This window comes from Macaca nemestrina, chromosome 12, assembly GCF_043159975.1.
Source record: "Macaca nemestrina isolate mMacNem1 chromosome 12, mMacNem.hap1, whole genome shotgun sequence".
In the NCBI taxonomy this organism is placed as follows: Eukaryota; Metazoa; Chordata; class Mammalia; order Primates; family Cercopithecidae; genus Macaca; species Macaca nemestrina.
In genome coordinates this window covers 133,522,493-133,547,640 of record NC_092136.1, presented here as the reverse complement: position 1 = coordinate 133,547,640, position 25,148 = coordinate 133,522,493, and the positions used below count along the sequence as shown (strand labels likewise).

Genomic DNA, 25,148 nt, shown 5'->3' with positions numbered 1-25,148 from the left:
GCGCTGCCTTTGAGGTTCTGGCAAAACTGAATTTGTTTGTTTAAATCCCTTTTAGAGAAAATTGAAGCCAGGAGTCAAGGAAATGACATCTTATGTTTATCATTGCCTGATAAACCGTAAGTTTAGCAGTGTTCCTTTTGAGGTGGATGTTTTTTTCAGGGTTTCTCTGAGTTCCAGAATGACTGCGTGTGTCCTTTCCCTAGGCCCCCACAGCCTCAGCAGTGGAATGTGAGGTCTCCAGCCAGGAATAAAGACACTCCAGCCTGCAGCAGGAGGTCCCTGCGAAAGCCCCCTCTGAAAACAGCCAACTGAAGAGCGCGTCCCCACCAGTGTCCGGGCAGGCAAGAGCCCCTGAGGAAGCCGTCTCGTGTCCTCCGTGTGGACAGGCAGCTGGATCACTTCCCGCAGTCCTTGGGCAGCGCTTTGCTGTGGAACACGAGAGCTCCTCCTCAGGGGCCTGGCACTCACCTGCATTTAGCCGGCCAGCCCTTTCTATGCTGTATGATATATATGGTTAAACACTGTAAAATAGAGATGTGCCAAATTTAGATTTTCTTACCCTAAGCCTAATCTATTTAATATTATAACTTTATTCCATTTGAAAGTGTCAAGCCCATGCAGAGAAGCTATAATCTGGTCTTTAAAAACTTCAGCTTTCTTTTATATAAATCAAGCCTGTGTTAACTTGTTTGAATTCCTTATAGTACATATTTTCCCATCTGTAATGACAAAATATTGATTGTAATATTTTTTCTATTATTTATAATTGCAAATTTTAAAAATATACAGCTTTCTAAAAGTAATAAATGTTTAGGATAAATACAGCCTTCCAGTAGTAAATAGAATGTTTCTGTTTTTAGAACAGAGCTCTTACTGGTAATCATTTTAATTTTACGTAAAGCATGTTAGAGGAATGAAACCAAATCTTTCCTATTAGAAAAAAAATGATTGTCTTGAGGGGCAGTTGATCTGTGCCCATGCAGAGGCCATGTGCTTTCTATAACAGACATAAACAGCATCGCTGCTTGTGAAAAAATAGCTTTGCGGCCTTCCCCAGAGCAGCACTGATGCCGATTTGTGCAGCCCTCTGCTAAGGGCTGCTCCCATGATGGGGGAACGGCTTGAGTCTCTTCTGTTCACTCTGTTGGGTAAACTTAACGATATTTTTGTTCAAGAATATCCAAAAAGAAATGCAGTTGGCTTGTTTTTTAATCCCAGTGTTACAAAAGCAAAAGTACAAAGTGATTATGTGCGTTGGTTGGTTTGGGGGATGGATGGGATGCCACTGAGCTCTGCCCCTGCTATCCTAAGTGGGAACTGCAACGCAGGTGGACTCGGTGGTGGAGAGGCGCAGCACTGCTCTGGAGCACACAGGCTGACATTCTGCCCAGGCACCGACTCCCCTGGTGGATGGGTGACAGCATTTTTAGTGCGCGCGCCTAACCACTGAAATGCCAGGAAGAAGAGACAAACACAAGAGCAAACAAGAAAGAATGAAGCAATGTTTGGGTTTTTTTTGAAGCTTTTATAAATGAGGTTAAACAAATACCAAATGACAGGTGTGTTAGTACAAGTCTGTAATATCTATGTACAGCAGCGTCCATCCAAAGGCAGAATCACAGCCTCGTATCGGCCTCGAGTCTTGAGTCACATTCGTATCTTAAAATACACAAGTGTTCCTTTTCTGTCTAGTCTGTTATAGGCAACTACTTCCCAGACTCCACTTTCACTTCTCTCTACTTTGTCCGACCTGGTTCCCATGGCACTAGTGTGGAAGGTTTTAGGGTGTAAGAAGAGGAGGCAGTAAGGCTACCCTATCACTATGACAACCAAGAAAGAGGCTGGAGCGTCATTCCCCAACGCTGAGGGTGGGGAGCCATCCCTCTACCACGGTGGCAATGATGGAGGGAACTCGCATGCTCAGTATCCAGGATGCCATGCAGAAGACACCAAGGAGCACTGAGCCACTCTTGGAGCATTTCCTGCCTCTGCCAGGCGGCCTGCAGCTAAGTGTTTCACATAACTGAAAAAAGTCAACACAGTCTCATGTATGCAATTAAACAAAAGCTGTCAAAGTATAAAAAACTCAAGACACTGGAAGCTGAAAGACAAGGTGACTAGTGAGAGCCACTCTTCAGGCACACAGTGGAGTGCTCCTCCTGAGCAGCTCCTTGCTTCAGAGCACTTCAGTCCTGAATCCAGCACGGCAGGGCGTGTGAGGCTGAGAACACGGGCTTCTGAGCGATGTTTCTAATGTCCCCCCACAAATGGGAGCAGTGTCTCCGGCAGATGAAAAATTTAAAGTCAAAAATTAGAAAACTGCTTTTGATTCAGGCATTTCACTTTCCTCCCCGCCAGGCCTTTCACCTGGCTGCTCCACCTGACATTCTTCAAAAGGCTGGACTGGCTGCCACTCCATAATGATTTGTTTTGAAATGAGACAGAACCTGTGGCGTCTGGGTGCTTTCTCTGTGGCAAAGAGGAACAGTGGGATCCACGTTCTTTTAAAAATATTATTGTACTTGACAGACTTGATTTCACAATTGCCTTTGGCCTTAGACAGTCTTAACAAATAATTAAACAAACTTAAAAAAAAAAATAGCAGTGGGGGCTCTGTTTTGTGAGCCATCCATAACCAAAAAGGTCCGTTACGGGAGCCCAAAGTTGGGACACAACGTGGAAGACACCAGTGTCCCTGGAGTGCCCACCTTAGAGCTGTGCTGGAAGAAGCAAGGGCCATGTGAGTCAAGCTCACTGGGGCACAGCCACTGCCAGGGCCCAACGATGGCGGGGCCTCCTGGCAGATAGCGAGGCAACACTGTGCTAGAGCGGGGGCGCCTGGGGCAACCCCAGGAGCTGACTGGCGTCTGTCTGTACATCTGAGGACTTCTGGGTGGCCTCTGGGTACAGACTGTCCTAGTCATCTCAGGAAGAGGCAGTTCAAAGCTAACCTGAGAGGTTTCTTTTGAAGAAATGCAAACTGATTTTAACATTGCTCAGCTGGAATTTTTAAAGGTTTCCTAAGCAACTACGGTCTGATGTGTAGACCGCAAAAGTTCCCTTGTGAAAAAGGCTAAAACTTGTGCAAGAAAAGGAACGTCGCAGTAAGCTTCCATGAGAGGATTCCTTGGGTAAAATAATTATTGATATTTTCCAATTTAACACTAGTAGCTTGGAACTTCTACCTTAAGCTGAACTTTTTTTAAAAAAATAGGTTATTTAACATTGTATGACAATATATTTACAGTTTAAATAGAAATTTCAATAATCAAAATACATCCTTAGCAAAAATTTAGATGCAAAATTTTATAAAATAAGACCCATAGAAAAGCATATTTCAGTACCCTTTCAGACTCAGCCTAAGACGAAGGTTTTCCTTAAATCCTGACGCCCTGTTGGACAAGCAGGGTTCCTCAGGCAAGATCCCTCTTCCAGCAACCAATCTGCCTCCCTGACTTCGGTGGTTTCTACAAAATGCTGATCCGAAAGGCTTCTCCACAGTGGACACTGCGACACCGATCAGCAGAGCCTTTGAGAAGAGGCTGCAGTGGTGTCTGCGGCCAATGAAGAGGCTGCTGCATACAAAGCCCGTTCTGGGTGCCCGCTGGGATGCGCTGCTGGTGCTGCACGGCCCCTCGCCGGCTCACAGGGTGCTGTCCTGGCTGCTGAACGACCAGTGGTAAACACGCTGGCTTCACAGGGCCCAGCACAGGGGCACTGACGTGAGCAAGCTCTTTAAGATCACCCTAATACTCGTGTGGGAATCAGGCCAGAAACAGATTGGGAACCCAACTCGGTGAACGCACCCAGTTTCTCTTCCTTGTGGTCATATTTACTGGGTCCATCTTGAGGAAAATTCTTTTATTCATGTGGCTTGTTAGAGTAAGAAGAGTAGTGGTCAACTTTGGCCAAAACAAAAAGCTTCTGAATGAGTGTCTAGCTCTGTCCAAGTGCATCAGCTCTCGCTGCCTCGACAGGAGTTTCTAGTAGAGGTATGTGCATGTGCGCTCTGTGCGCTCTCAGCCACACTGCGGGTCTCAGATCACAAACGATGACTTGTGTCTGAAGTCGCCCTGCAAAGCCAACACACAGTTAAAGCCATCAAGGGGTCTGGTGGCAAGAAGGGAAAAACACTGAGTAAGTCTAACATGGGCTAAATACAAATCAAATAATCATTCTTTCTTTTTTTTTTTTTTTTGAGACGAGTCTCGCTCTGTCGCCCGGGGCTGGAGTGCAGTGGCCGGATCTCAGCTCACTGCAAGCTCCGCCTCCCGGGTTCACGCCATTCTCCTGCCTCAGCCTCCCGAGTAGCTGGGACTGCAGGCGCCCGCCATCTCGCCCGGCTAGTTTTTTTTGTATTTTTTTAGTAGAGACGGGGTTTCACCGTGTTAGCCAGGCTGGTCTCGACCTCCTGACCTCGTGATCCACCCGTCTCGGCCTCCCAAAGTGCTGGCATTACAGGCTTGAGCCACCACGCCCGGCCCAAATAATCATTCTTAAAAAGTACCATCACTAGCGCCTGCAAAGCACAAATCCCATTAGTATGTGTGTGTGTGACTGTGAAGGGGCCGAGGAGCTCAGGAGCTGCACAATCACTCAGGAATCTTCCTAGGAGACCTGTGTGGTTTCCAAGGAGGAATGCTGTTTTCCCTGCTGGGTACACCTAGATTTCCAGGTTTACTAAATGATTACCTCCTCGTCAGTGCGGATGTAGTTGACTCCATCTGGTTTCCCTGGGTTCTTGTAACTGTGAGGAGAAGAGAGCAGTTTAGCAACAGGGTTGTTATATGATCGCCAGCTTGAACTTCCCTTTTTTCACATAAGGCAGGCTCACCTTTCTCCATCCTGTTTATTGTTGATGAAGTAGCCACGTCTGTATGCACAGCAGATGCCCAACGTGATCAGGGCCAGTACAGCAAGGACAACCAGAACCCCCCCAGTAATTCCGCCAATGTTCAGGTCATCTGAAGAAAGGGAGGTTTGGGGAAAGCCATGATACACACTATCTGTTCTTTAAAAAGGCCCTGACCCTGCTGTGCCTCCTTCCTTCACCCCAAACCCACTTGCCCCCTGCCCCCTCAGGCCTACCCCAGCTAGAAGAGAGAACTTAATCTTTCTAGCCTAGAACATATAGGACACCATAACTCCTAACTTCACATGTGAAAAGTACTGAGACTTCTACAGCTGAAATGCAGTTACACTGAAAACTGTATTCAAGTGGGCTTGGCACTGTAGGCTTAAAAATCCTCTGGCTGAATGCCTGAGATTACTTATGGGGGAGATGGTTATGAGGACAAGATTAGGAGCCAGGATCCCAAGGAAGAAAAGAATCCCTAATTTCTAGGGCCTCTCTGTTGTGGACTGCTGTGGGGAAGAAAGTTAGTTTCAAGTCTTACTTAAAAGTAAAGAATCCTAGGTAAGAACTAGAGCTCTGCCTCTGCTGGCTGCCTGACCTCCGATCTATACGCCCTCTGAGAGGAGACCCCTGGAACCCTTTCTCATGTCTGTACACTCAGCAAAAGCACTGGGTCACCTTCACATGGGGCTCTGGCAGTCGTTTCCTTCAAGCAAGCAACACATGGAAAACTGCAGGGAATTTATCAACAAGAGCCAAGTAACTTGGAGTTTTAAAAAATCTCCTTTATCCTAGTGTATTGGTTCTCAAATATGAATGTACACTTAAAAATCAATTTGCAGGCTGGGCGCAGTGGCTCACGCCTGTAAATCCCAGCACTTTGGGAGGCCGAGGCAGGCGGATCACGAGGTCAGGAGATTGAGACCATCCTGGCTAACACGGTGAAACCCTGTCTCTACTAAAAATACAAAGAATTAGCCGGGCGAGGTGGCGGGCGCCTGTAGTCCCAGCTACTCGGGAGGCTGAGGCAGGAAAATGGTGTGAACCCGGGAGGCAGAGCTTGCAGTGAGCCAAGATTGTGATTTTTTTTTTTTTGAGACAGAGTCTCGCTCCGTCACCCAGGCTGGTGTGCAGTGGTGTAATCTCAGCTCACTGCAACCTCTGCCTCCTGGATTCAAGGGATTCTCCTGCCTCAGCCTCCCAAGTTACTGGGATTACAGGCGCCCGCCACCACACCAGGCTAATTTTTGTATTTTTAGTAGAGACAGAGTTTTGCCATGTTGGCCAGGCTGGTCTCGAACTCCTGACCTCAGGTGATCCACCTGCCTCAGCGTACCAAAGTGCTAGGATTATAGGTGTGAGCCACTGCGCCTGGCCATGCAATTTTGATATTAAAATGTCAATTCCCAAGTTTCATCAATCAAAAGTCAATAGGCTAAAATAGGTCTGGGGCAAAACTGTAGGAGAAAACAACCCGAAAGCAGAGTTTCTCAAATGTGACAAACGAGAAGAATCATTCGGAATGCTTGTCTTACACACAGATTTCTAGCATATGTCTGAGGTGGGCTCGAATCTGTATGTGAAACAGTGGTCCCAAATGGTTATCACCAGGCAGTTTTGGAAAATGCTGCTCTGAGGGTAGCTACAAATAGGGAGGAGGAAGAGATTAAAAAAACGCTCCTGGCTGGGCACAGTGGCTCATGCCTGTTAATCCCAGCACTTGGGGAGGCTGAGGCAGGAGGACTGCTTGAGGCCAAGAGTTTGAGACCAGCCTGGGCAACAGTGAGACCCTGTATTTACAAAAAACAAAATTAGCTGAGCTTGGTGGTGTGTGTCTGTTGTCCCAGCTACTCAGGAGACGGAGATGGGAGGATGGCTTGAAATCTGGGTTTGAGGATGCAGTGACCCGTGATTACACCACTGCACTCCAGCCTGGGCAACAAAGCAAGACCCTGTCTCTCTCTCTTTTTTAGGGGGACGGAGTCTCACTCTGTCGCCCAGGCTGGAGTGGTTTTGTTGCTGCTGCTGTTTTAAGGGAAAAAAAAAAAAAAAAAAAAAGCTCCCCAAGTGATTTGGACACATCCTATCTGCCCCCATCCTCCTCTCAATACCCCTCCTTTAGGGGAACCAGAGCCCTGAGATAATATTACTCTAAGGGCTAAAGCTTTGTCTGCAGGTAAAATTACTAGGGCTAAAACTCTGTCAGTTTTCTACAAAATGGTTGTAACTGGATAAATTTCTGGAGACCTGACACCACCTTACATTTTAATAATTCTATCAATTACCAAAGAATGGAGTTTACTAAACTCGCAGTGAAAGTTACAAGGCTGGCCACGTTCCCAATACCCGCAGATCCCCGAAGGTTTTGTTTTGAGGACCTGCTTATCTGGACTTGGTTTTCTCAACCTTCCCTTCACTGTCCAGTGGGTGCTGGTGGATCTAGTCGGCTCCAGAAGAAAGCTAACCCATGGCAGAAGAGTTCTCTAAGCTGATTAAGTAAATTAAATTGTTCTATTCACTTCCCAGTCTTGTGATGAAACCTTTTCAAAAAAGAACTCACAGACTTCCATCTCCTGCTCCTCACACCTGGCTGAGCCTGCGTCATTGGAAGCAATGCAGTAGTACTGCCCAGAGTCGTCCTTGTGAACAGCAGTGAACACCTGTTTCAGGGAATGACAAGTAAATAACTGGACCAATCACGGGGCCGACTTCTGAGAGCACATCCAGCTGGGTGCAGAACTAGGTCGACACCTGCTCACTTGCTTTCGGCTTCCCCGTGGCTTCCCCAGCACTGCATGTTCCTCCCTTGACCCACTCCCGGACACCTGCCTGAGAGCTCCCCAACAACCAATCCCCTTGGGACTGGAAGCACCAAAGCCCGGCAACATCCAAAATGTGAGGTGGAGCCTTGCTTTTCTTCTGGTAAAGGGGCTCTTCAATGATGACTGCTCCTTGGGCAACATTTTGGCAAAATGAACACAGAGGACCCTATTACAATCTGTCTGACGACTACGTGGAGCTGGATAGTCCACAGACCAGAAGGTACCTCCCAGGAGAGAACTACATGCACAGGAAAGCCTGGTGTGCTTTGCACTTTGTCCTCTAGTGCATGACCAATCTGTTTTCTCTCCTGCCCCACCTCCCACCACCACCGCCGGGTTATTTTGAAACACCTTTTATCCATAAATACTTCAGTATCTCTAGAAGACTGTAAAAAATCGTAACCACAATACCTTTATCATGCCTAAATTAATTAATAATTGCTTAACAGATCATCAAATACCTGCTAGTAATCGAATTTCCCCGATTGTCTAATGACTTTTACAGTTAATTATCCGATCAGGGCCCTAGTAACGTTTGCTTAATATCCCTCTTCAGTCTCAATCTATGGTTTCTTTCTCTTACCCCCTAAGAATGTACTTGTTTATAAAAGGAAGAAGGGTCATTTTTCCTGTAGAATCCCTAACATTCTAGATTTTTAGCACCTGTTTTATCAAGAAGTTTCAGTATCTCTCCTAATAATTATTATTTTCACAATAAGCATCTCTTGCCCCAACAAAGACATCTCCATTCTCACCTCTTAGAAGAGATCTTACCAGAGTGCCTGTTTCAGAGTTTAAGTGGAAAGAAGAATTGCGAAATCTGGGATTGGCTCTGGAATCTGTGGGCAGTGGCACATCATTGCGATACCAGCTGTAGTGAGGCCGGGGGTGGCCCTCACTCTCCTGGCAGTACAGCGTTGCCATCTTGCCTACTGGTACAGCCTTCGGCACTCTACAGACAGGGGTCACTGGCTTCACTGTAGGAAAAGAAGGGGGTGGTGGTGAAGATCTCAGCAACAGGGCTCTATTCTTATTAAAGCCCACAAGAAATCAGCTCCAAAGACAAGAAAGCCAGTTCGGGTTCCTGCGCCACTGCCGCTCCCAGGATCACAACTGCAGACTGACCAGCCGCCACTGCCTCCCACCCTCCTGTATGTTAAAGTTTCTCCAGCTGGTGGAAGGAAGTGACAGAACTTCACTTCCCTTCTCACCCTCTACCCCCAACTCAGGCAGTCTCGGCTCTCGACAGTTCTCCCCTCCCTGAGCCATGTGAAGCCCTCAGGGACACAGTTCTGGAAGGAAAGAAACCAAGACACTACCTGATCTCATGCATCCTACGGCTACAGACTCGTGAGGCCTGAAAATGGCGGCAATGTCTCATCTTCGCACGAGCTCCTACCTTGCACAGTTAACTCGATCACAATCTCATCAATTTCCTTGCGGTCATTTCGAGCAACCACCTCACAGCGATAGAGAGCCGAGTCTCTCCGTGTCACATTCCAGATCTTCAGGGACGTCTTCCCCAGTATTTCTGCACGACCTGCCAAGTCTCCTACAGAAAAGACACGAGGCACTAAAAAACTCTTTAAAGAAATCAGCCACTTGAAGAGGGTGGTTTCTGGGGCCAGCACTGGATGCCACAGCAAGGAAGACTGCAGATCAATTTTTATTTTTATTCCGGAGTACAGAAGTGAACTCTCTAAGGACAGGAACCATGACCTATTCCTACCTGTAACCTAAACACCAAAAATTGTTCCTGGTATGCAAGACGCACTCATTACCATGTGTCTCTGTCATTAAAGCCAGGAACTTCACCTCCTCCTCCTCATTTCCAGGAAGGACTGCCCATGAATAGAAAAAAATACCACTAGAAAAACAACCAATGTTCCATAAATGATGCTGAGATAACTTGATATCCACTTGCAAACACATCAAGTTGAACCTCTCTCTCTCTCCATATACACAGGAGTTAAAACTGTAAAACTCTTAGAAAAAGGCATAAGCATAAATCCCTCATGACCTTGGACTGGGCAGTGGTTTCTTAGATATGACACCAAAAGCACAAGCACACACTAAAAACAGTTATGCCGGACTTCATCAAAATGCAAAGGACAAAGGCAGGTGAAAACACAATCCACCTAATGGGAGAAACATCGGCAAATCATCCATCCAGCCTAGCATCCAGAATAAAGAAAGAATTTACACTTCGGTAATAAGCAGACAACTTAATTTAAAAACTGGACATAAGGGTGGGTGCAGTGGTGCACACATGTAGTCTCAGCTACTCAGAAGGCTGAGGTGGGAGGATTATTTGAGCCTGGGAATTCATGTCCAGCCTCTGCAATGCAGTGAGATCCTGTTTCTAGAAAAAAAAAAATCTTTTTAAATGGACATAAATTTGAACAGACATTTCTCCAAAGAAAATACACAAATAAGACCCTCAACATCATTAGTCACCAGAAAATGCAAATCAAATCCACAAGACGCCACTTCAGATCCACTAAGATGGTCAGAACTTAAACAGTCAGACAATAACAAGTGTTGGTGAGGATGTGGGGAAATACACTGCTGGTAGGAATGTAAAATCGTAAAGCAGCTTTGAAAAACACTCTGTCAGTTTTTAAAAAAACTAAACATGCAACTACTATAAGACCCAGCAATTGTACTCTTGGTCATTTATCCCAGAGAAATGAAAACTTAGGTTCACACAAAAACCTGTAAACAAATATTGATAGCAGCATTATTGATAATAGCCAAAAAGTGGAAACAACCCATTTTTTTTATCCGTCGATAGAATGGATAAAATAATGTAGTATATCTACAATGGAACATTATTCAGCCATAAAAAGAAATGAAGGCCGGGCGGGGTGGCTCAAGCCTGTAATCCCAGCACTTTGGGAGGCCGAGACGGGTGGATCACGAGGTCAGGAGATCGAGACCATCCTGGCGAACACGGTGAAACCACGTCTCTACTAAAAAATACAAAAAACTAGCCGGGCGAGATGGCGGGCACCTGTAATCCCAGTTACTTGGGAGGCTGAGGCAGGAGAATGGCGTAAACCCCGGAGGCGGAGCTTGCAGTGAGCTGAGATCCGGCCACTGCACTCCAGCCCGGGCGACAGAGCGAGACTCCGTCTCAAAAAAAAAAAAAAAAAAAAAAAAAAAAGAAATGAAGTACTGGCACACGCTGCAACACAGATGAACCTTGAAAACATGATGCTGAGTGAAAGAGGTCAGCCACGAAAGACTACAGTTTCTATGAAGTGTCCAGAATAGGCAAATCCACAGACACACAAAGTGGAATCAGAGCTGCCAGGGATGCGGGAGGAGGACTGACTGCTGCTGGGTACGGGGTTTCTTTGTGGGATGATGAAAATGTTCTGGAATTTGATGGTGGTGATGGTTGCACAATTGTGTGAATATACTAAAAACCCCTGAATTGTATCCTTTAAAAGGATGAGACCTATGCAGTATGAATTATAGCTCAAGAAAAAAAGATTTTAAACATAAGACATAATAACACTTTTCAAAGCAGCAGGAAGAACCTGGAAAACAACAAATAGGGACAGGAGTTAGGAAAACACGACACAAAAGAGTAGCAACTACTTACCACTAACCTGACAACTGCTGACAAGGACGGGAAGGGCTTGCCATAGCACACTACAAACAGCCACTAAAAGATGCTTCCGATGCAGCACAGACATTGGTATCAACATTTTCTAATAAGAACCTTTGTTATTCAGCCACCCATTAGTGGAGGATTCGAACTTCTACCGTGTGAGAAAAGAGTAAATAAACCCCACCAGGGTGCTTCTGGTGCAGGCCCGCACTGAGGCGAGGCAAGAGGCCCAGTAGAGCTGCATCCTCCCCCAGTCCCTGCATTCTGTGCGGGAAACAGTCTCCCTCGGCCTCCCCATCCCTGTGGCTAAGAGCAAAACGTTTAATCCCCAGAAACAGAAAGTTCTTTAAATAATTTCTCACCTGGTTCCTCTGACACTCTAAACTACATGCTTAGGGTTTAGCAGGGTCAGCCTGAGTAGCCAAAGAAAACAGATCTGTGTTCTGAGAAGAACATTTCCCATCACTCCAAAACTAAGAGGCAAAGGAGGGACTTCATGTGAGTGGGAAGCAAAACTCTTCTGAGGAGACTCAGGCTCCTGACAACACTGAGAACGCAAAGCAAGACTGTGTAGGAGCTGTTTCCACAAATCCCTCAACTCTCAGCTTCTCTGAGAACTCCACAGGCTCCGACCAATGCGCAAGCCTGCGTGTGTACCTCCTGCGGCTCCCACCCTCCTGTCAGAAAAAAGGTGTCATCCTCTTCTCCAGCCACCTGCCTGCCTCCCTCTGTGCCGCTTGGCACAGCAAAGCCCCAGCAGGCCCCCCTCGAGTCTCTTTCCCTGCCTGCACCCCAGCTTGGGCCCCCCGCCAGCCCTCTCCTGGACTCAGAAGGCCTCTGACTTGGGCCTCTGCTCTGACTGTGCCACCTCCAATCTCTTCTCTATAGCAGCCACTTCAGTCTTCTGAAACGTAGATGCAGCCATGGCATTTCCCCTCAGATACCGCCCATGCTCGCCTGGCAGTCAGTGCAGTCTGCCTGGCCAGGCGACCTCTCCAACCCCTCTCCTCCCTCTCTCCCTGTCCATGTACCGGCAACAGTGGGGAACTTGCAGTCTTTCCCATCAGCCAGTCTGTCTGTTGCTTCTGTGTCTTCATACACAGCTTTCTCTCCTGACCACCACCTCTCTCCACACCATCTTGCCTGCTAACCAGCCACCCTTCACACCACACCCAGAGAGGCCACTTTGGGGAGCCTTCCCTGACCACCAGCCTCCCACCCAGGAGGATGCCACTTCAGGGTACCCCATGCTTTCTCCCCATCGGCAACCCCAGCACCAAGCCTGAAACACAGTGGTTGGCTCAATTTGTGCCATGCCCTTGCTGAAACATACGGTCCTTCTCATTCACTCACTCACATCACACACATGAGGATCGTGAGAAGATGGCCTAGGAAAATGCTCACTTTGATTCCCCAAAGAGATGGGGCTGTGAGCAGATTAAGATCCCAGCTAATGAACTGCACTTACTGATGCTGGGTGACAGGTACAGGGAGGCTTGATATGCCACTTGCATTACTTTTGCATATGTTTGAAATTTTCCATAATTATAAATCTTAAAAAATAAAAAAATAAAAAATAAAAAACTCAGTCCTAGCTACAGATGCAGGTTACCAGTCTGAGGTAAGTTTCTGGCCAAGAGTGCACACCCAGGTCCATGGGCAGAGGAAAGGTCAACAGGCAAGACTACAGGATCATACCCTGAATTTTGTTGTCAAAAAACACGTATGTGGTTTGGTCATCTTGAATTTTCTTCCATTCGATCCTGGGGTCACTTGTCTGCGAATCTGTAATGATGCAAGACAGTTCCACACCTAACAAGCAAAGAAAAAAAAGAACTCTCAGTGAATGTGGAGTGCTTTGAGGTTCAGCTGCACCCAGACCCTGCAAGCTATCCCTAATTCAAGAGGCCTTTCATGCAGATTAAAAACCTAGCCAATTCCATACTCCAAGAGACTTTGAGAAAGGATGAGTTTTTGCCAGAAAATAAAGATAATTAGCAAGGATTTTACTACATAATGTACCCCCTCCCTTAAACACCCTGCTTGTATATAAGAAATTTCTTGGCCAGGCGCGGTGGCTCACACCTGTAATCTTAGCACTTTGGGAGGCCGAGGAGGGCGGATCACCTGAGGTCAGGAGTTTGAGACCAGCCAGGCCAAACATGGCAAAGCCCCACACAAAAATCAGCTGGGGGTGGTGGCAGGTACCTGTACTCCCAGCTACTCAGGAGGCTGAGCAGGAGAATCGCTTCAACCCGGGAGGCAGAGGCTGCAATGAGCTGAGATTGCGCCCCTGCACTCCAGTCTGGGCAACAAGGGCGAGACTCCATCTCAAAAAAAAAAAAAAGAAAGAAATTTCTTTGTGGTGTGATCACAAAGCCAGGCAGGAGTGCGATGCCAGCTGATGGAAAACCGCACAGGGCTCCCTGCCGGCCTGCTGATGCCATGCTCCATGGGCCTGTGCACCGCAGAGCAGCCCACCTCCAACATCTCCTTGGCACACTGCAGAGACGGATGTGTCCTGAGTTGGCTGCAAGACACCAAATGTCCAGTAGATGGTGCCCATTATCCGAGGCATTGCCTTTGTACTTACTTTCAAATTCCTGTACCACTGGGGTTCGATTGCTGGATTTGAGATTTACAGCCCCTATCAGGCAGCCTGAAGGAGAAAGAAACCTAAAATCAGAGACAATGTATCTCAAACAGCAGAGAAACCTTGCACAGAGGTCAGGTTTCCCTGTCTGTGTATGCTATGGTTACTAACCACAGAGGATGGAAAAATACTCCACAATAAAGTCTCTCAGGTAAGCCAAGTTAACTGCTTTCTCTCACAAATCTGACCTTCACTGGAAGGAACCAAGGGAAAGAGAAAAGTTCTAAGAATTCCTTCTCCTTTTTAGTCCCAGAACAAAGCCCTCAGAGCTTTAAAGCCTTTTGTCTAAGCATTTCCTATTGACCCTCCGACACCTCTCACCCAGACCTGCTGGGCCTTCTGCCCTTCCTCCCTCCATCCTCCCCTCTTCCCCAGGCTTCCGATGCTGCACAGGCACCCTCAGTGGCACATGATACAGTCCAGACTCTTGGGCTGGACCTCTCCCCTTCAGGGCGGCATCAACACTCTCTGGGTATGGTTATCAACCAGCTAGGAGTCCACCTTGCTGTATGAGCAACCCGGTGGTTCCAGTCCACGAAGTTTTCACCGATCTTTGTTGAAATGAGAAAAATAATAATATAACACAGTAATTTTCATGAAGCTAAGTTCATATCATTGATGAAAGCAAGACAGCTACTTGCATGGCAGTCCCTTTCAAAACCAGCATCTGATTCCTTATGGGTAATCAGAAACCTGTTTTCCACAGTCTCAAAATTTCTCAACTAATCTTGGAGAGAAGATCAAGCAGGTACATTAGACCACCTACAAAATATTATTCTTCAGCTGTCATGCCCCTAATAAAATATGCCGTCCCCAAAGAAGGACTTCATACAGAACACCCCTATGAGGCCTCTGGGTCCTGGCTTATGATAACTGCTAAAGAAAACGTACAGCACAACTCTGCTCCAAGCTGCTTTAACTCCTTGCATATTGGGCAGCCTCACGCAGCCCATTCTTTTCCTTTACCTTCTTTAACGGCCCAGCTACATGGATCTTTTCTTTCTCAATAGTCAGATTTCACTAATTCTAGCAAAAGCCCTAAAGAATAATCCAATAAAGAGGGATGGAAAACAGAAGTATAATATGCCTGAATTGCTATTGGTTCCTAAAACACTTCTACAAAAGGTTATAGAACAAAGAACAAGTACAGATAATTTTGTTTGGATAACCACGGCTACTCCCTCTGGAAGCCAGAAATACATCCCATGCACGTGCAGCCCTTTCTACTTCTTCAAAATGAAAGCTCCCAGTGATGCATCACTAAAGAATGATATATGAGGCTCTGCGTCTCTACCAAGGCCACACAAGTTTCTTCTAAGGAAAGTGACCATAAACATTTCTTCAGTATGATCACCATAACTTAGATGAGACACCGACACTGGCTACAAGGGACTATGACCAGAGATCAGCTCTGGCCCAAAGACCATCAATGGACTGAGAGGTGTCACGAGAGCACTGCTCACCTGGATAATAACTGGAAAACTCAATCACATCTTTTCTCTTAAGAAGTATGAAGCCAAGAGAAATAAGAAAATGGGAAAGCTTACAGTCTAGAGAAATAGAAGTACATTATAAGAAGATATAGGCTGCTTGGTCAAAATGGTGGAAAATACTAGAGTTGATAACAGGTGAACTAGAGGACATAAAAGGTAAATGATGTTTAATTTTCATGAAGGCCAACTGAGATATGTATCTTTATAATAAACTTGGAAGGTAAACTAAACCAATTTGTTTCTTACAACCTCAAAGAAGCTAAATAATGGCAATTGTCACTTCTTTTATCCCTCAGCGTTATGGCAAAGAAATGAATGTTTTATACTTTTTTTTTTTTTTTTTTTTGAGACGGAGTCTTGCTCTGTTGCCCAGGCTGGAATGCAGTGGCACCATCTCAGCTCACTGCAAGCTCCGCCTCCCGGGTTCAGGCCATTCTCCTGCCTCAGCCTCCCGAGTAGGTGGGACTACAGGCACCCGCCACCACGCCCGGCTAATTTTTTGTATTTTTAGTAGAGACGGGGTTTCACTGTGTTAGCCAGGATGGTCTCAATCTCCTGAGCTCGTGATCTGCCCGCCTTGGCCTCCCAAAGTGCTGGGATTACAGGCATGAGCCACCGCGCCCGGCCTGCTTTATATTTCTTAATGAAGACTTGGCCTGACCACTCTCTTGCTCAATTATCCTAGATAAGTTTCACAAGCAGCTTTGTATTTTATTTTTCATGAACTACACATGAGACTTAAATACAGGTAGCTTTTTATACTAATCCTAGAAGGCAGTATGTCCCAGGAAGACTCCAGAGCAGAGGATCACTACAAGTCACGTGAAGTTCTAGCTTAAATGACTATCTGCAATAGCTGGGCACTACATCAAATAAGGTCCCACGCTGAGAGTCCTTCCTCAGAATTATCCTTCTATTTCCAAATAATCCTTAAATTTACTAATACTCTAGAACTCCTTTCTTGTCCATCGCCAATAGACCAAGGTGCCACTTTAAAATGTAGTAGTAACTGTATAAAAGAATGGTAGTGTGAGGATTGGAAGGCACAAATCTAACCCGTGAAGACATCGTAAGTAACTCATCCAGAATCCTGCCCGATGCCTGGGGATAAGATTCCGAGAGAACTACTAAGGAGATGGGTTCTGGGAGCCCACTTGCAGCGGTGGCTGCTGAAGTTTAATTGTGCACACATTGAATCCAGTGCTACAGGAATACTCATACTGAAGTTACATTATTTAAGACTGAGCAAAGGGTTTTTTGGAAGGAGGAAAAAGGAAAACTGCTAATTTGTCAAATGCTGTTATTCCTATTCAATTTCCTGTCTATTTTGGCCTGTCCATCATACTCTAAGCTCTCTGGGAAATTCCATTCATTCAGCAGTTTTTGTTTTGTTTTTTGAGACAGAATTTCACTCTTCTCACCCAGGCTGGAGTGCAATGGTGTGATCTCGGCTCAATGCAACCTCCGCCTCCCAGGTTCAAGCAATTCTCCTGTCTCAGCCTCCCAAGTAGCTGGGATTACAGGTGCCTGCCACCATACCTGTCTAATTTTTGCATTTTTAGTAGAGACAGGGTTTCACCATGTTGGCCAGACTGGTCTCGAACTCCTGACCTCAGGTGATCTACCCACCTCGGCCTCCCAAAGTGCTGAGATTACAGGGGTGAGCCACCGCGCCTGGCCGTTCAACAGTTTTTATTTATCTCTAATTATGTACTAGATACCTGCCTAGATATTAGGGCTAATACATGAATAAGATATATAAAAATCTATTAGCCGGGCATGGTGGCACACGCCTGTAATCCCAGCTACTCAGGAGGCTGAGACAGGAGAATCACTTGAACCCAGGAGGTGGGGGTTACAACGAGTTGAGATCAGGCCACTGCACTCCAGCCTGGGTGACAGAATGAGACTCTATCTCAAAAAAAAAAAAAAAAAAAAAAAAAAAAAAAAGGATAGATAAAAATCTGTGCTCTCATGGAGCTAACATTTTAGGATTAAAAAAAACCATATTTATTCATCTTTATTGTATTTCAACATTTGATTGCAAAACTTACTACAAAGCTAGAGTGATTAAAACAGTGTGGGGTCCCCCCACAGCATAAAGACAGACATGCAGATCAAAGGAAAAGAATAGCCCAGAAATAAATCCTTGCATATATGATCAAATGATTTTCCACAAGGATGCCAAAATCATTTAATGAAGAAAGGACAACCTTTCCAACAATGGTGCTGGGAAAACTGGATATCCACATGCAAAACGATGAAGTCAGACCCTTATATTAAGTCAAATACAGAAATTAGCTTAAAACATATAAAACACCTAAATTTAAGAACTAAAACTATAAAATTTTGGAAGAACACATAGAGAAACATCTTCATGATGCTGAGTTAGGCAATGATTTGATATGACACCAACAGCATGGACAACAAAAGAACCAAATAGGTAAATTGGACTTCATCAAAAAAAATTTAAACATCAAAGGACACTACCAAGAAAGTGAAAAGACAATATACAGAATGGGAGAAAATATTTACAAAGCATATATATATGATAAGGGATTAACATCCAGAACATATAAAGAACTCCTACAACTCACAAAAAAACACACAAATGAACAAATTTTAAAATTGGCAAAGAATTCGAACAGACATGCCTCCAAAGAAGATATACCATGAAAAGCTGCTCAACATCACTAGCCTTTAAGGAAATTAAATCTAAACCACAATGAGACACCACTTCACACCCATTAGGATGGTTATGATTTCTTTCAAAGGGGGGAAATAATAAGTGTTGGTGAGGATGTGGAGAAACCCAAACCCTGTCCACTGCTGATGGGAATGTAAAATGGTGCAGCCACCATGAAAAGTTTGGCAGTTCCTTGAAAAGTTAAACACAGAATTACTATACAATCCAAATACTGTATGATGTAATTCTTACTCTTCCTCCTCTATAGCTAAGGTACTTTTCCCCTCTGTCTTATGTTTTATTTATCTTTGATTTTCTGCAGTGTGATTATTATATGCCTAGATTTTTTTTTATTTTTTTTATTTTTATTTTTTTTGGCATTTATCCTGTTTGGTGTTTTCTGAGCTTCATGCATCTGTGGTTTAGTGCCTGGCATTAATTTGGGGAAATTCTCAGTCATAATTGCTTCAAAATTTTTTGTTCTTATCTTCTGTTTCTGGTATTATCATTTACAAGTATGTTACATCTTCTGTGGTTGCCCCACGTTTCTTGTATATTCTGTTCCATTTTTTAGGTCATCTTTCTCTCTGTGCTTTCAGTTTTGGATGTTTCTGTTGGCATATCCTCAAGCTCAGAGGCTGAGTCCATCAAAAACATTTTTCATTTCTGCTACAGTTTTTTGATCTCTAGTGTTTCCTTTTGATTCTTTCTGAAAATTTCCATCTCTCTGCTTGCACTGTGCATCTGTTCTTGCATGTTATCTACTTATGTTATCTACTTTTTCCATTAGAACCCTTAGCATATTAATCAGAGTTGTTTTAAATGCCCAGTCTGATAATTCCAACGTCTCTTTCATATCAGAGTTCTGATGCTTACTCCATTTCCTCAAACTGTTTTTGCTTTTTAGTATGCATTGTACTTTTTGTTGAAAGCCAGACATGATTACCCAGGAAAATAAACTGTAGTAAACAAGCCTTTAATGTTATGGTGGGTAAGGTGTGTGTGTAGGGGGGAAGCATTCTATAGACCTATGATTAGGTCTCAGTCTTTCAGTAAGACTATGCCCTTGGGCTGTGACCTTCACCACTGTGTCTCCGTCCCCACTCCCCTTGGGTGGAAAGATGACTAGAGGCAGCAAGAGTTAAGTACCTAACAAGTGGGATTTCTTCCTGAAACACATAAAAATCAATTACAGTATTACAACATATTAATAAAGTGAAGGGGAAAAAACCACATGATCATCCCAACTAATGCAGAAAAAGCAACTGACCTAATGCAACCTTTCAAGATAAAAACACTCAGTAAACTAGGAATAGAAAGAACTTTCTATACATTATAAAGGTCATATATGAAAAACCTACAGCTGACAGCATATTCAGTGGTGAAAGACTCAAAGTTTTTCCCCTACAATCAGGAACAAGACGATGCCCACTTTCACCTCTTCTATTCAACATGATATTGGAATTTCTAGCAAGAGAAATTTGTCAAGAAAAAGACAAAAAAGGAATCAAAGTTGGAAAGGAAGTAGGAAAATTATCTCTGTTTGTAGCTGGCATGATCTTAGACATAGAAAACCCAACATATTCTAACACTAAAAATATCAGAATAAATAAATGAGTTCAGCAAGGCTGCAGGATACAAAACCAACACACAGTACTTCTGGTTCTCAGTCTAGCATGCAAACAGCTTAGAAGCCCTCTTCCATCTTGACGACAAGTAAAATGCTGAACAACCTGAAAATCAACAACTCTGCTTAGATTTGTCCGAGAATTGAGGTCATAGGTCAAAACACTGTCTCCAGATTGGAGAGACAGACAGGCAGATAGAGAATCCCAACCTGCAGAGCAGAAACTCAGGAGAAGAAGCCTCTGCAGGAACCACCAGTACTAGAGTAGGAAAACCTAAACTATAATTGATGAATCGTTGGAGTCTCAGTGCCAACAAGTCTGAGTTAAAAACTCCATGGGGCCCAGTCTTAGCAGGCCCCCCAGACATTCTTGTGAGTTTTATCTCCAGAGGCCCTACCTGGTTCTCTCACTGAAGTCAGGAGAAAAATCCCCTCGTGCTCCTGGCATAGGGAGGGGAAATGTTAGCCATTTTGAAATACCTCTAAAGCATTCTGTCCTTAACAAGTCCTGCCCAAAAGAAACATTGTCTTACCAGAGTCTAACCTACTGGGATTTAATCAGGGCCTAACTGACCTGGATTTGTGTTATAATTTCTTCAAAAATCACAATTATAAACCAAAATTATAAGTATTAACTCATGTAATTACCTTTATCGGAGATCTCAATATCTTCATACACCTTCGAGTTATTGTCTAAGTATTCTTTCATTTCAACCTGCGGGTCTCCCTTTCATATTTCCTGTAGAGGTCTGGTGGTAATGAACTCCCTCAGCTTTCATTAACTGGCAATGTCTTAATTTCTGCTTCATAGCTGAAGGATGGTTTTGCTGGATATAGAATTTGTGGTTTACAATTGTTTTCTTGCAGCACTTTAACTATATCACCCCACTTCCTTCTGGCCTCCAAGGTTTCTGGTAAGAATTCAGCTTATAGTCTTCTTGAAGATTAATTGTATCTGCTGAGTCACCTCTCTCTGGGTACTTTTAAGAATTTCTCTTTGTCAAGTTTGATCATGTGTCTCAGTGTGAGTCTCTTTGGTTGATTCTACTTAAAGTCTAGTGAGATTCTCGGATTTGTGGATCTATGCCCTTCATCAAATTTGGGGAGTTTATTCTTCATTATTTCTTAAAATAATCTTTCCGCCCCATATTTCTCCTCCTTCTAAAACTCTCACAATGCATATGATGGTCCACTTGGTAGTCCCATGAGTCACTTAGACTGTGTTCACTTTTCTTCATTATTTTTCTTTTTGCTCCTCAAACTTGGTAATTGTCCTAACTTCTACTTTGCTAGTTCTTTCTTCTATCTGCATCAATCTGCTGTTGAACCCCTCTAGTAAATTTTTCATTTCAGTTACTGTATTTTCAGCTCCAAAATCTGTTTGTTTCATTTCTGTAATTTCTATGTCTTTATTGATAGTGTCCTTTTGTTCAGGGACTGTTTGCCTGATTGCCTTTAGTTCTTTGTCCATGTTCTCCCCTTAGGTGTTTGTGCATATTTTAAACAAATAGCTTTGGCTAGTAAGTCCAATATCTGTGCTGCCTCTGGGACAGTTTCTGTCAATCCATTTAGTTCCTTTAAATGAGTCATGTTTTCCTGTTTCTTTGTATGCTTTGTTATTTTTTGTTGTTGTTGTTGATGCTGTTGTTGAAAATCTGGCATTCGATTATTATAATACGGTAACTCTGGAAATCAGATTGTCCCCCTCCCCCAAGATTTGCTGTGTTTTTTAAAAAAAAATATTGTTTAAGGCTGTAGGAGTTCATTTGAAACTCAGAACTTTCTTTTGCAAAGACTATTCCTTTCCAAGTGTGGTTACTAAGGTTCCTTAACCTTGTGTTCAGCTATTATAAGGTATAATCAAGACTGTCTTAAGTGCCAAAAGCTGAAATGAACGAACGCTAAAACAAAACCCCCGCCCCACCAACGCCAAAAAAAAGAGCATATTATAGCTGCCTCTCTGAGTTTTGTAGACCGGCTCTGTGCAGGGGTACTCCTTCATCTCTTAGCTAGGCTTATTCTGAATCTAGAGACCAGCCTGGGATGAATCTTAGTATCTTTTCGGGCTTTTCTGATCATGTGTCTTGCCTGACATGAGCATGGCTTTCTACTTTCCTTCATTTATGTGGATGCTTTTGAGAGTCTTAATTTCCTAAGAATCTCACCCAGCTTCTCCTCTGGGCCTTACAGGGCCTACTGTACACGTCCAGCCAGAATCTCTTCAGGCATCTGTAGGTTTATAGTCACTCTGTAGCTTTTACTAGCAGTGCCCACTGGTTTTACTGCCTGTTTCCCTGGTTATACAAGACAGAGACAAGCACCTTGCATTAGGCCTTCATGTATCCCCCAGAAAGGATGGAACAGACATACACATTAATTTGCAAATAAGGTCTGCTCTGTTCCCTCTGGTTTGAGAGAAAAGCTGGGGAATAGCTGTTGCCTGTTCAAGACCAAAGCAGCTACTATGCCAGGGAGCAGGTAGGGCAAAGGGTGTGTAAAAATGCCACAGGTATTTCCTACTGGTTTAAAGATGGCTCTTCTTGGTTAGATGTTTGCTCGGTTGCTATAATCTTTGTTTGACTGATTTCAGAGCTTCTACAATGTTGGTTCAGATAGCTACTGGGTGATTTTTTAATTTTTCTGCTGGTGGGCAGGAGCCTGGAACATCCAAAATGGAACACCATTTTGCTGAGATCACTATAGGTTAGCCTTGTCACTATTTTTTTTTTAGTCATTCTTATTCATCTCTCTGATTCCCAACCATAATACCTAAGAACCCAAGAAGTTTCTGGAAAAGTTACTTATTTTAAGTAGGGGGAAAAGACACAGATACTTTCAATACAATATGGCAAATGGCATGAGAGAAATCTACACCAATCCAAACATACACTGACTTAGTGTCTTTGCTCTTTCAGTGTTTCTTTGATAACGGAGCTCTCATTCTCACTGTAAGTTGGTAAACTGGCATTCTGGGCTTATGTTTTCCCAGGATTTAATTGCTTCAGGTAGAACTAGCAAATGTGTTTTCAATCCAGAACTAGGTGGCTTAATCCAGGACAGAGGTAACTACTCGATGTGCTTATAATTCCATCTTCAAAACTCTTCTATATGCCAAAGCTATGAACTATCTGGGGCCCTGTTTTTAATACTCTGACTGACATTTTTTTTTTTTGGAGACTGACTTTTTTTTTGGGGGGGGGGGGGCGGGGAAAGAGTCTCGCTCTGTAACCAAGGCTGTGGAGTGCAGTGGTGCGATCTTGGCTCACCGCGACTTCCGCCTGCTGGGTTCAAGCGATTCTCCTGCCTCAGCCTCCCGAGTAGCTGGGACTGTAGGCGCCTGCCACCACGCCCAGCTAATTTTTTGTATTTTAGTAGAGATGGGTTTCACTGTGTTGCCCAGGCTGGTCTCGTACTCCTAAGCTCAAGCAATCTGCCCACCTTGGCCTCCCAAAGTGCTAGGATTACAGGTGTGAGCCATCACACCTGGCCTCTTACTGACTTTTAATATGATTTTGCACACTTCAATTTTTCTCAAATGTAACATTATTTAAAAACTTACCCTTCTTTACCAATAACTGAAGATAAATAAGTTAAACATTTTAGAAGGGGGACCATTTATTATCATTACTCTACTTGCTATCTAGGGACCAATGATTTTCCAGAGGCCCAGAGAATAGCATGTTTCAAATTTAAAGGCTTTAAATTTGAGACCGTAATTAAGGTTAAAGAAGGTCATAAGGGTGTGGACCTAATCCAGTATGAGTAGTGTCCTTCTACTGAAGAGAGGCTGGGCGCGGTAGCTCACGCCTGTAATCCCAGCACTTTGGGAGGCCGAGGTGGGCGGATAACAATGTCAGGAGATTGAGACCATCCTGGCTAATACGGTGAACCCCCATTTCTACTAAAAATACAAAAAATTAGCCAGGTGTGGTGGCGGGCGCCTATAGTACCAGCTACTTGGGAGGCTGAGGCAGGAGAATGCCATGAACCCGGGAGGTGGAGCTTGCAGTGAGCCGAGATCAAGCCACTACACTCCAACCTGGGTGACAGAGTGATACTCTGTCTCAAAAAAAAAAAAAAAAAAAAACCAAAACAAACAAACTTGAAGAGATACCAGGGATGTGCTTGCACAGGGGAAAGATGATATGAGGACACAGCAAGAAGGGAGTCATCTACTGGCCAAGGAGAAGCCTCAGGAGAAACCAACCCCGCCAGCACCTTGATTTTGGACTTCCCAGCCTGCAGTACTATGATAAAATACATTTCTGCTGTTTAAGCCACCTGTTTATGGTATTTTGTTATACAATTCCTAGTAAACTAATACAGAGGGGAATGGAAATGAATACAGAGCAAGATAAATACACAAAAATGTAAGAATAGTATTTTCTAATGTATTAGTCCATTTTCACACTATAAAGAACTACCAGAGACTGGGTAATTTATAAAGAAAAAAGGTTTAATTGACTCACAGTTCCACATGGCTGAGGCCGCCTCAGGAAACTTACAATCATGGTGGAAGGCATAGGGGAAGCAGGCACCTTCTTCACAAAGCAGCAGGGGAGGGGAGGAGAGAGACAGAGCACGCATGCACACCAGTGAGCGAGCAAGGGGGCAACTGCCACACACTTTTAAGCCATCAGATCTCATGAAAACTCACAATCACGAGAACAGCATGGGGGGAAGCCAACTCCATAATCCAATCACCTCCGCCAGGGCCCCTTCCTTGACACATGGAGATTACAATTTGAGATGAGATTTGGGTGGGACACACCACCAAACCATATCATCTGACTTTATACCAAATACAGAAATTCTAAGTCTTTGAGTACCAAAATATGCTTGAATTCACAGCTGACAAAGGCTGTTAAGTATTTTGTTCAATGACATTTAATCCCAGCTCAGGGAGAGATGAGTTCTGATGCTGCAGACTCTGGGGTCCACTCCCAGGAGGCCTGTCTCTGCAGGTGAGCAGAAATAACAAAGGATTTCTAAAACCACATGGAATGGCATCCCCAGCTATATTAAGGAGAAGACTAGACCTCAGGCTGTTGTGCTCTCAAGTGATAATAACAATACATCAGCTCAGTTTCAGGCCAAGGCTAAAGCCCAAGAGGAAAACCTTTTCTTTTTCCTTTCTTTTCCTTTTTGTTTTTAAACTGTAAGTGACACCCAAAAGACTGATTTTACTTTTACAAACAAAAAAACCACTGTTTGACTCATTGTGGGAGTCAATATGTGCTTTCTTAAAGGCACTTGGTTCCCAACAAGAAAGGCGTATCTGTTCAGACTCCAGTGCAGAGAGGAGAAAAGAGTCCTAAGAGTGCACAGGTGATGATGGAGAGGCCCCCTGATACTGACCAGCCTCACTCACTCTCTTCTGTGCCTTTCTTAAT

At 44.3% G+C, this 25,148-nt stretch overlaps 2 protein-coding genes across 7 annotated transcripts in view; one reads left to right on the top strand and one right to left on the bottom strand.

Moving 5' to 3' along the window:
- LOC105476153 (non-SMC condensin II complex subunit D3) overlaps positions 1-2,582 on the top strand; it is a 72,321-nt gene extending 69,739 nt beyond the window's left edge. For all 4 annotated transcript variants that reach the window (XM_071075860.1, XM_024791078.2, XM_071075861.1 and 1 more), the window contains 2 exons: positions 56-116; positions 204-2,582. In XM_071075860.1, coding sequence (XP_070931961.1) covers positions 56-116; positions 204-312 — 170 coding nt within the window. In that variant the 3' untranslated portion in view covers positions 313-2,582. The remainder of the gene's footprint in view (positions 1-55; positions 117-203) is intronic.
- LOC105476152 (junctional adhesion molecule 3) overlaps positions 1,483-25,148 on the bottom strand; it is a 73,474-nt gene continuing 49,808 nt past the window's right edge. For 2 of the 3 annotated variants that reach the window (XM_011731813.3, XM_011731814.3), the window contains exons 2-9: positions 13,890-13,955; positions 12,995-13,108; positions 9,077-9,229; positions 8,452-8,654; positions 7,416-7,515; positions 4,835-4,964; positions 4,693-4,747; positions 2,743-4,073 (exon numbers count right to left, since the gene is read on the bottom strand). In XM_011731813.3, the coding sequence (XP_011730115.2) occupies positions 4,038-4,073; positions 4,693-4,747; positions 4,835-4,964; positions 7,416-7,515; positions 8,452-8,654; positions 9,077-9,229; positions 12,995-13,108; positions 13,890-13,955 (857 nt within the window). In that variant the 3' untranslated portion in view covers positions 2,743-4,037. Of the gene's footprint in view, positions 4,074-4,692; positions 4,748-4,834; positions 4,965-7,415; positions 7,516-8,451; positions 8,655-9,076; positions 9,230-12,994; positions 13,109-13,889; positions 13,956-25,148 lie in introns of all 3 variants that reach the window. The other variant, XM_011731815.3, reaches the window with a different exon arrangement.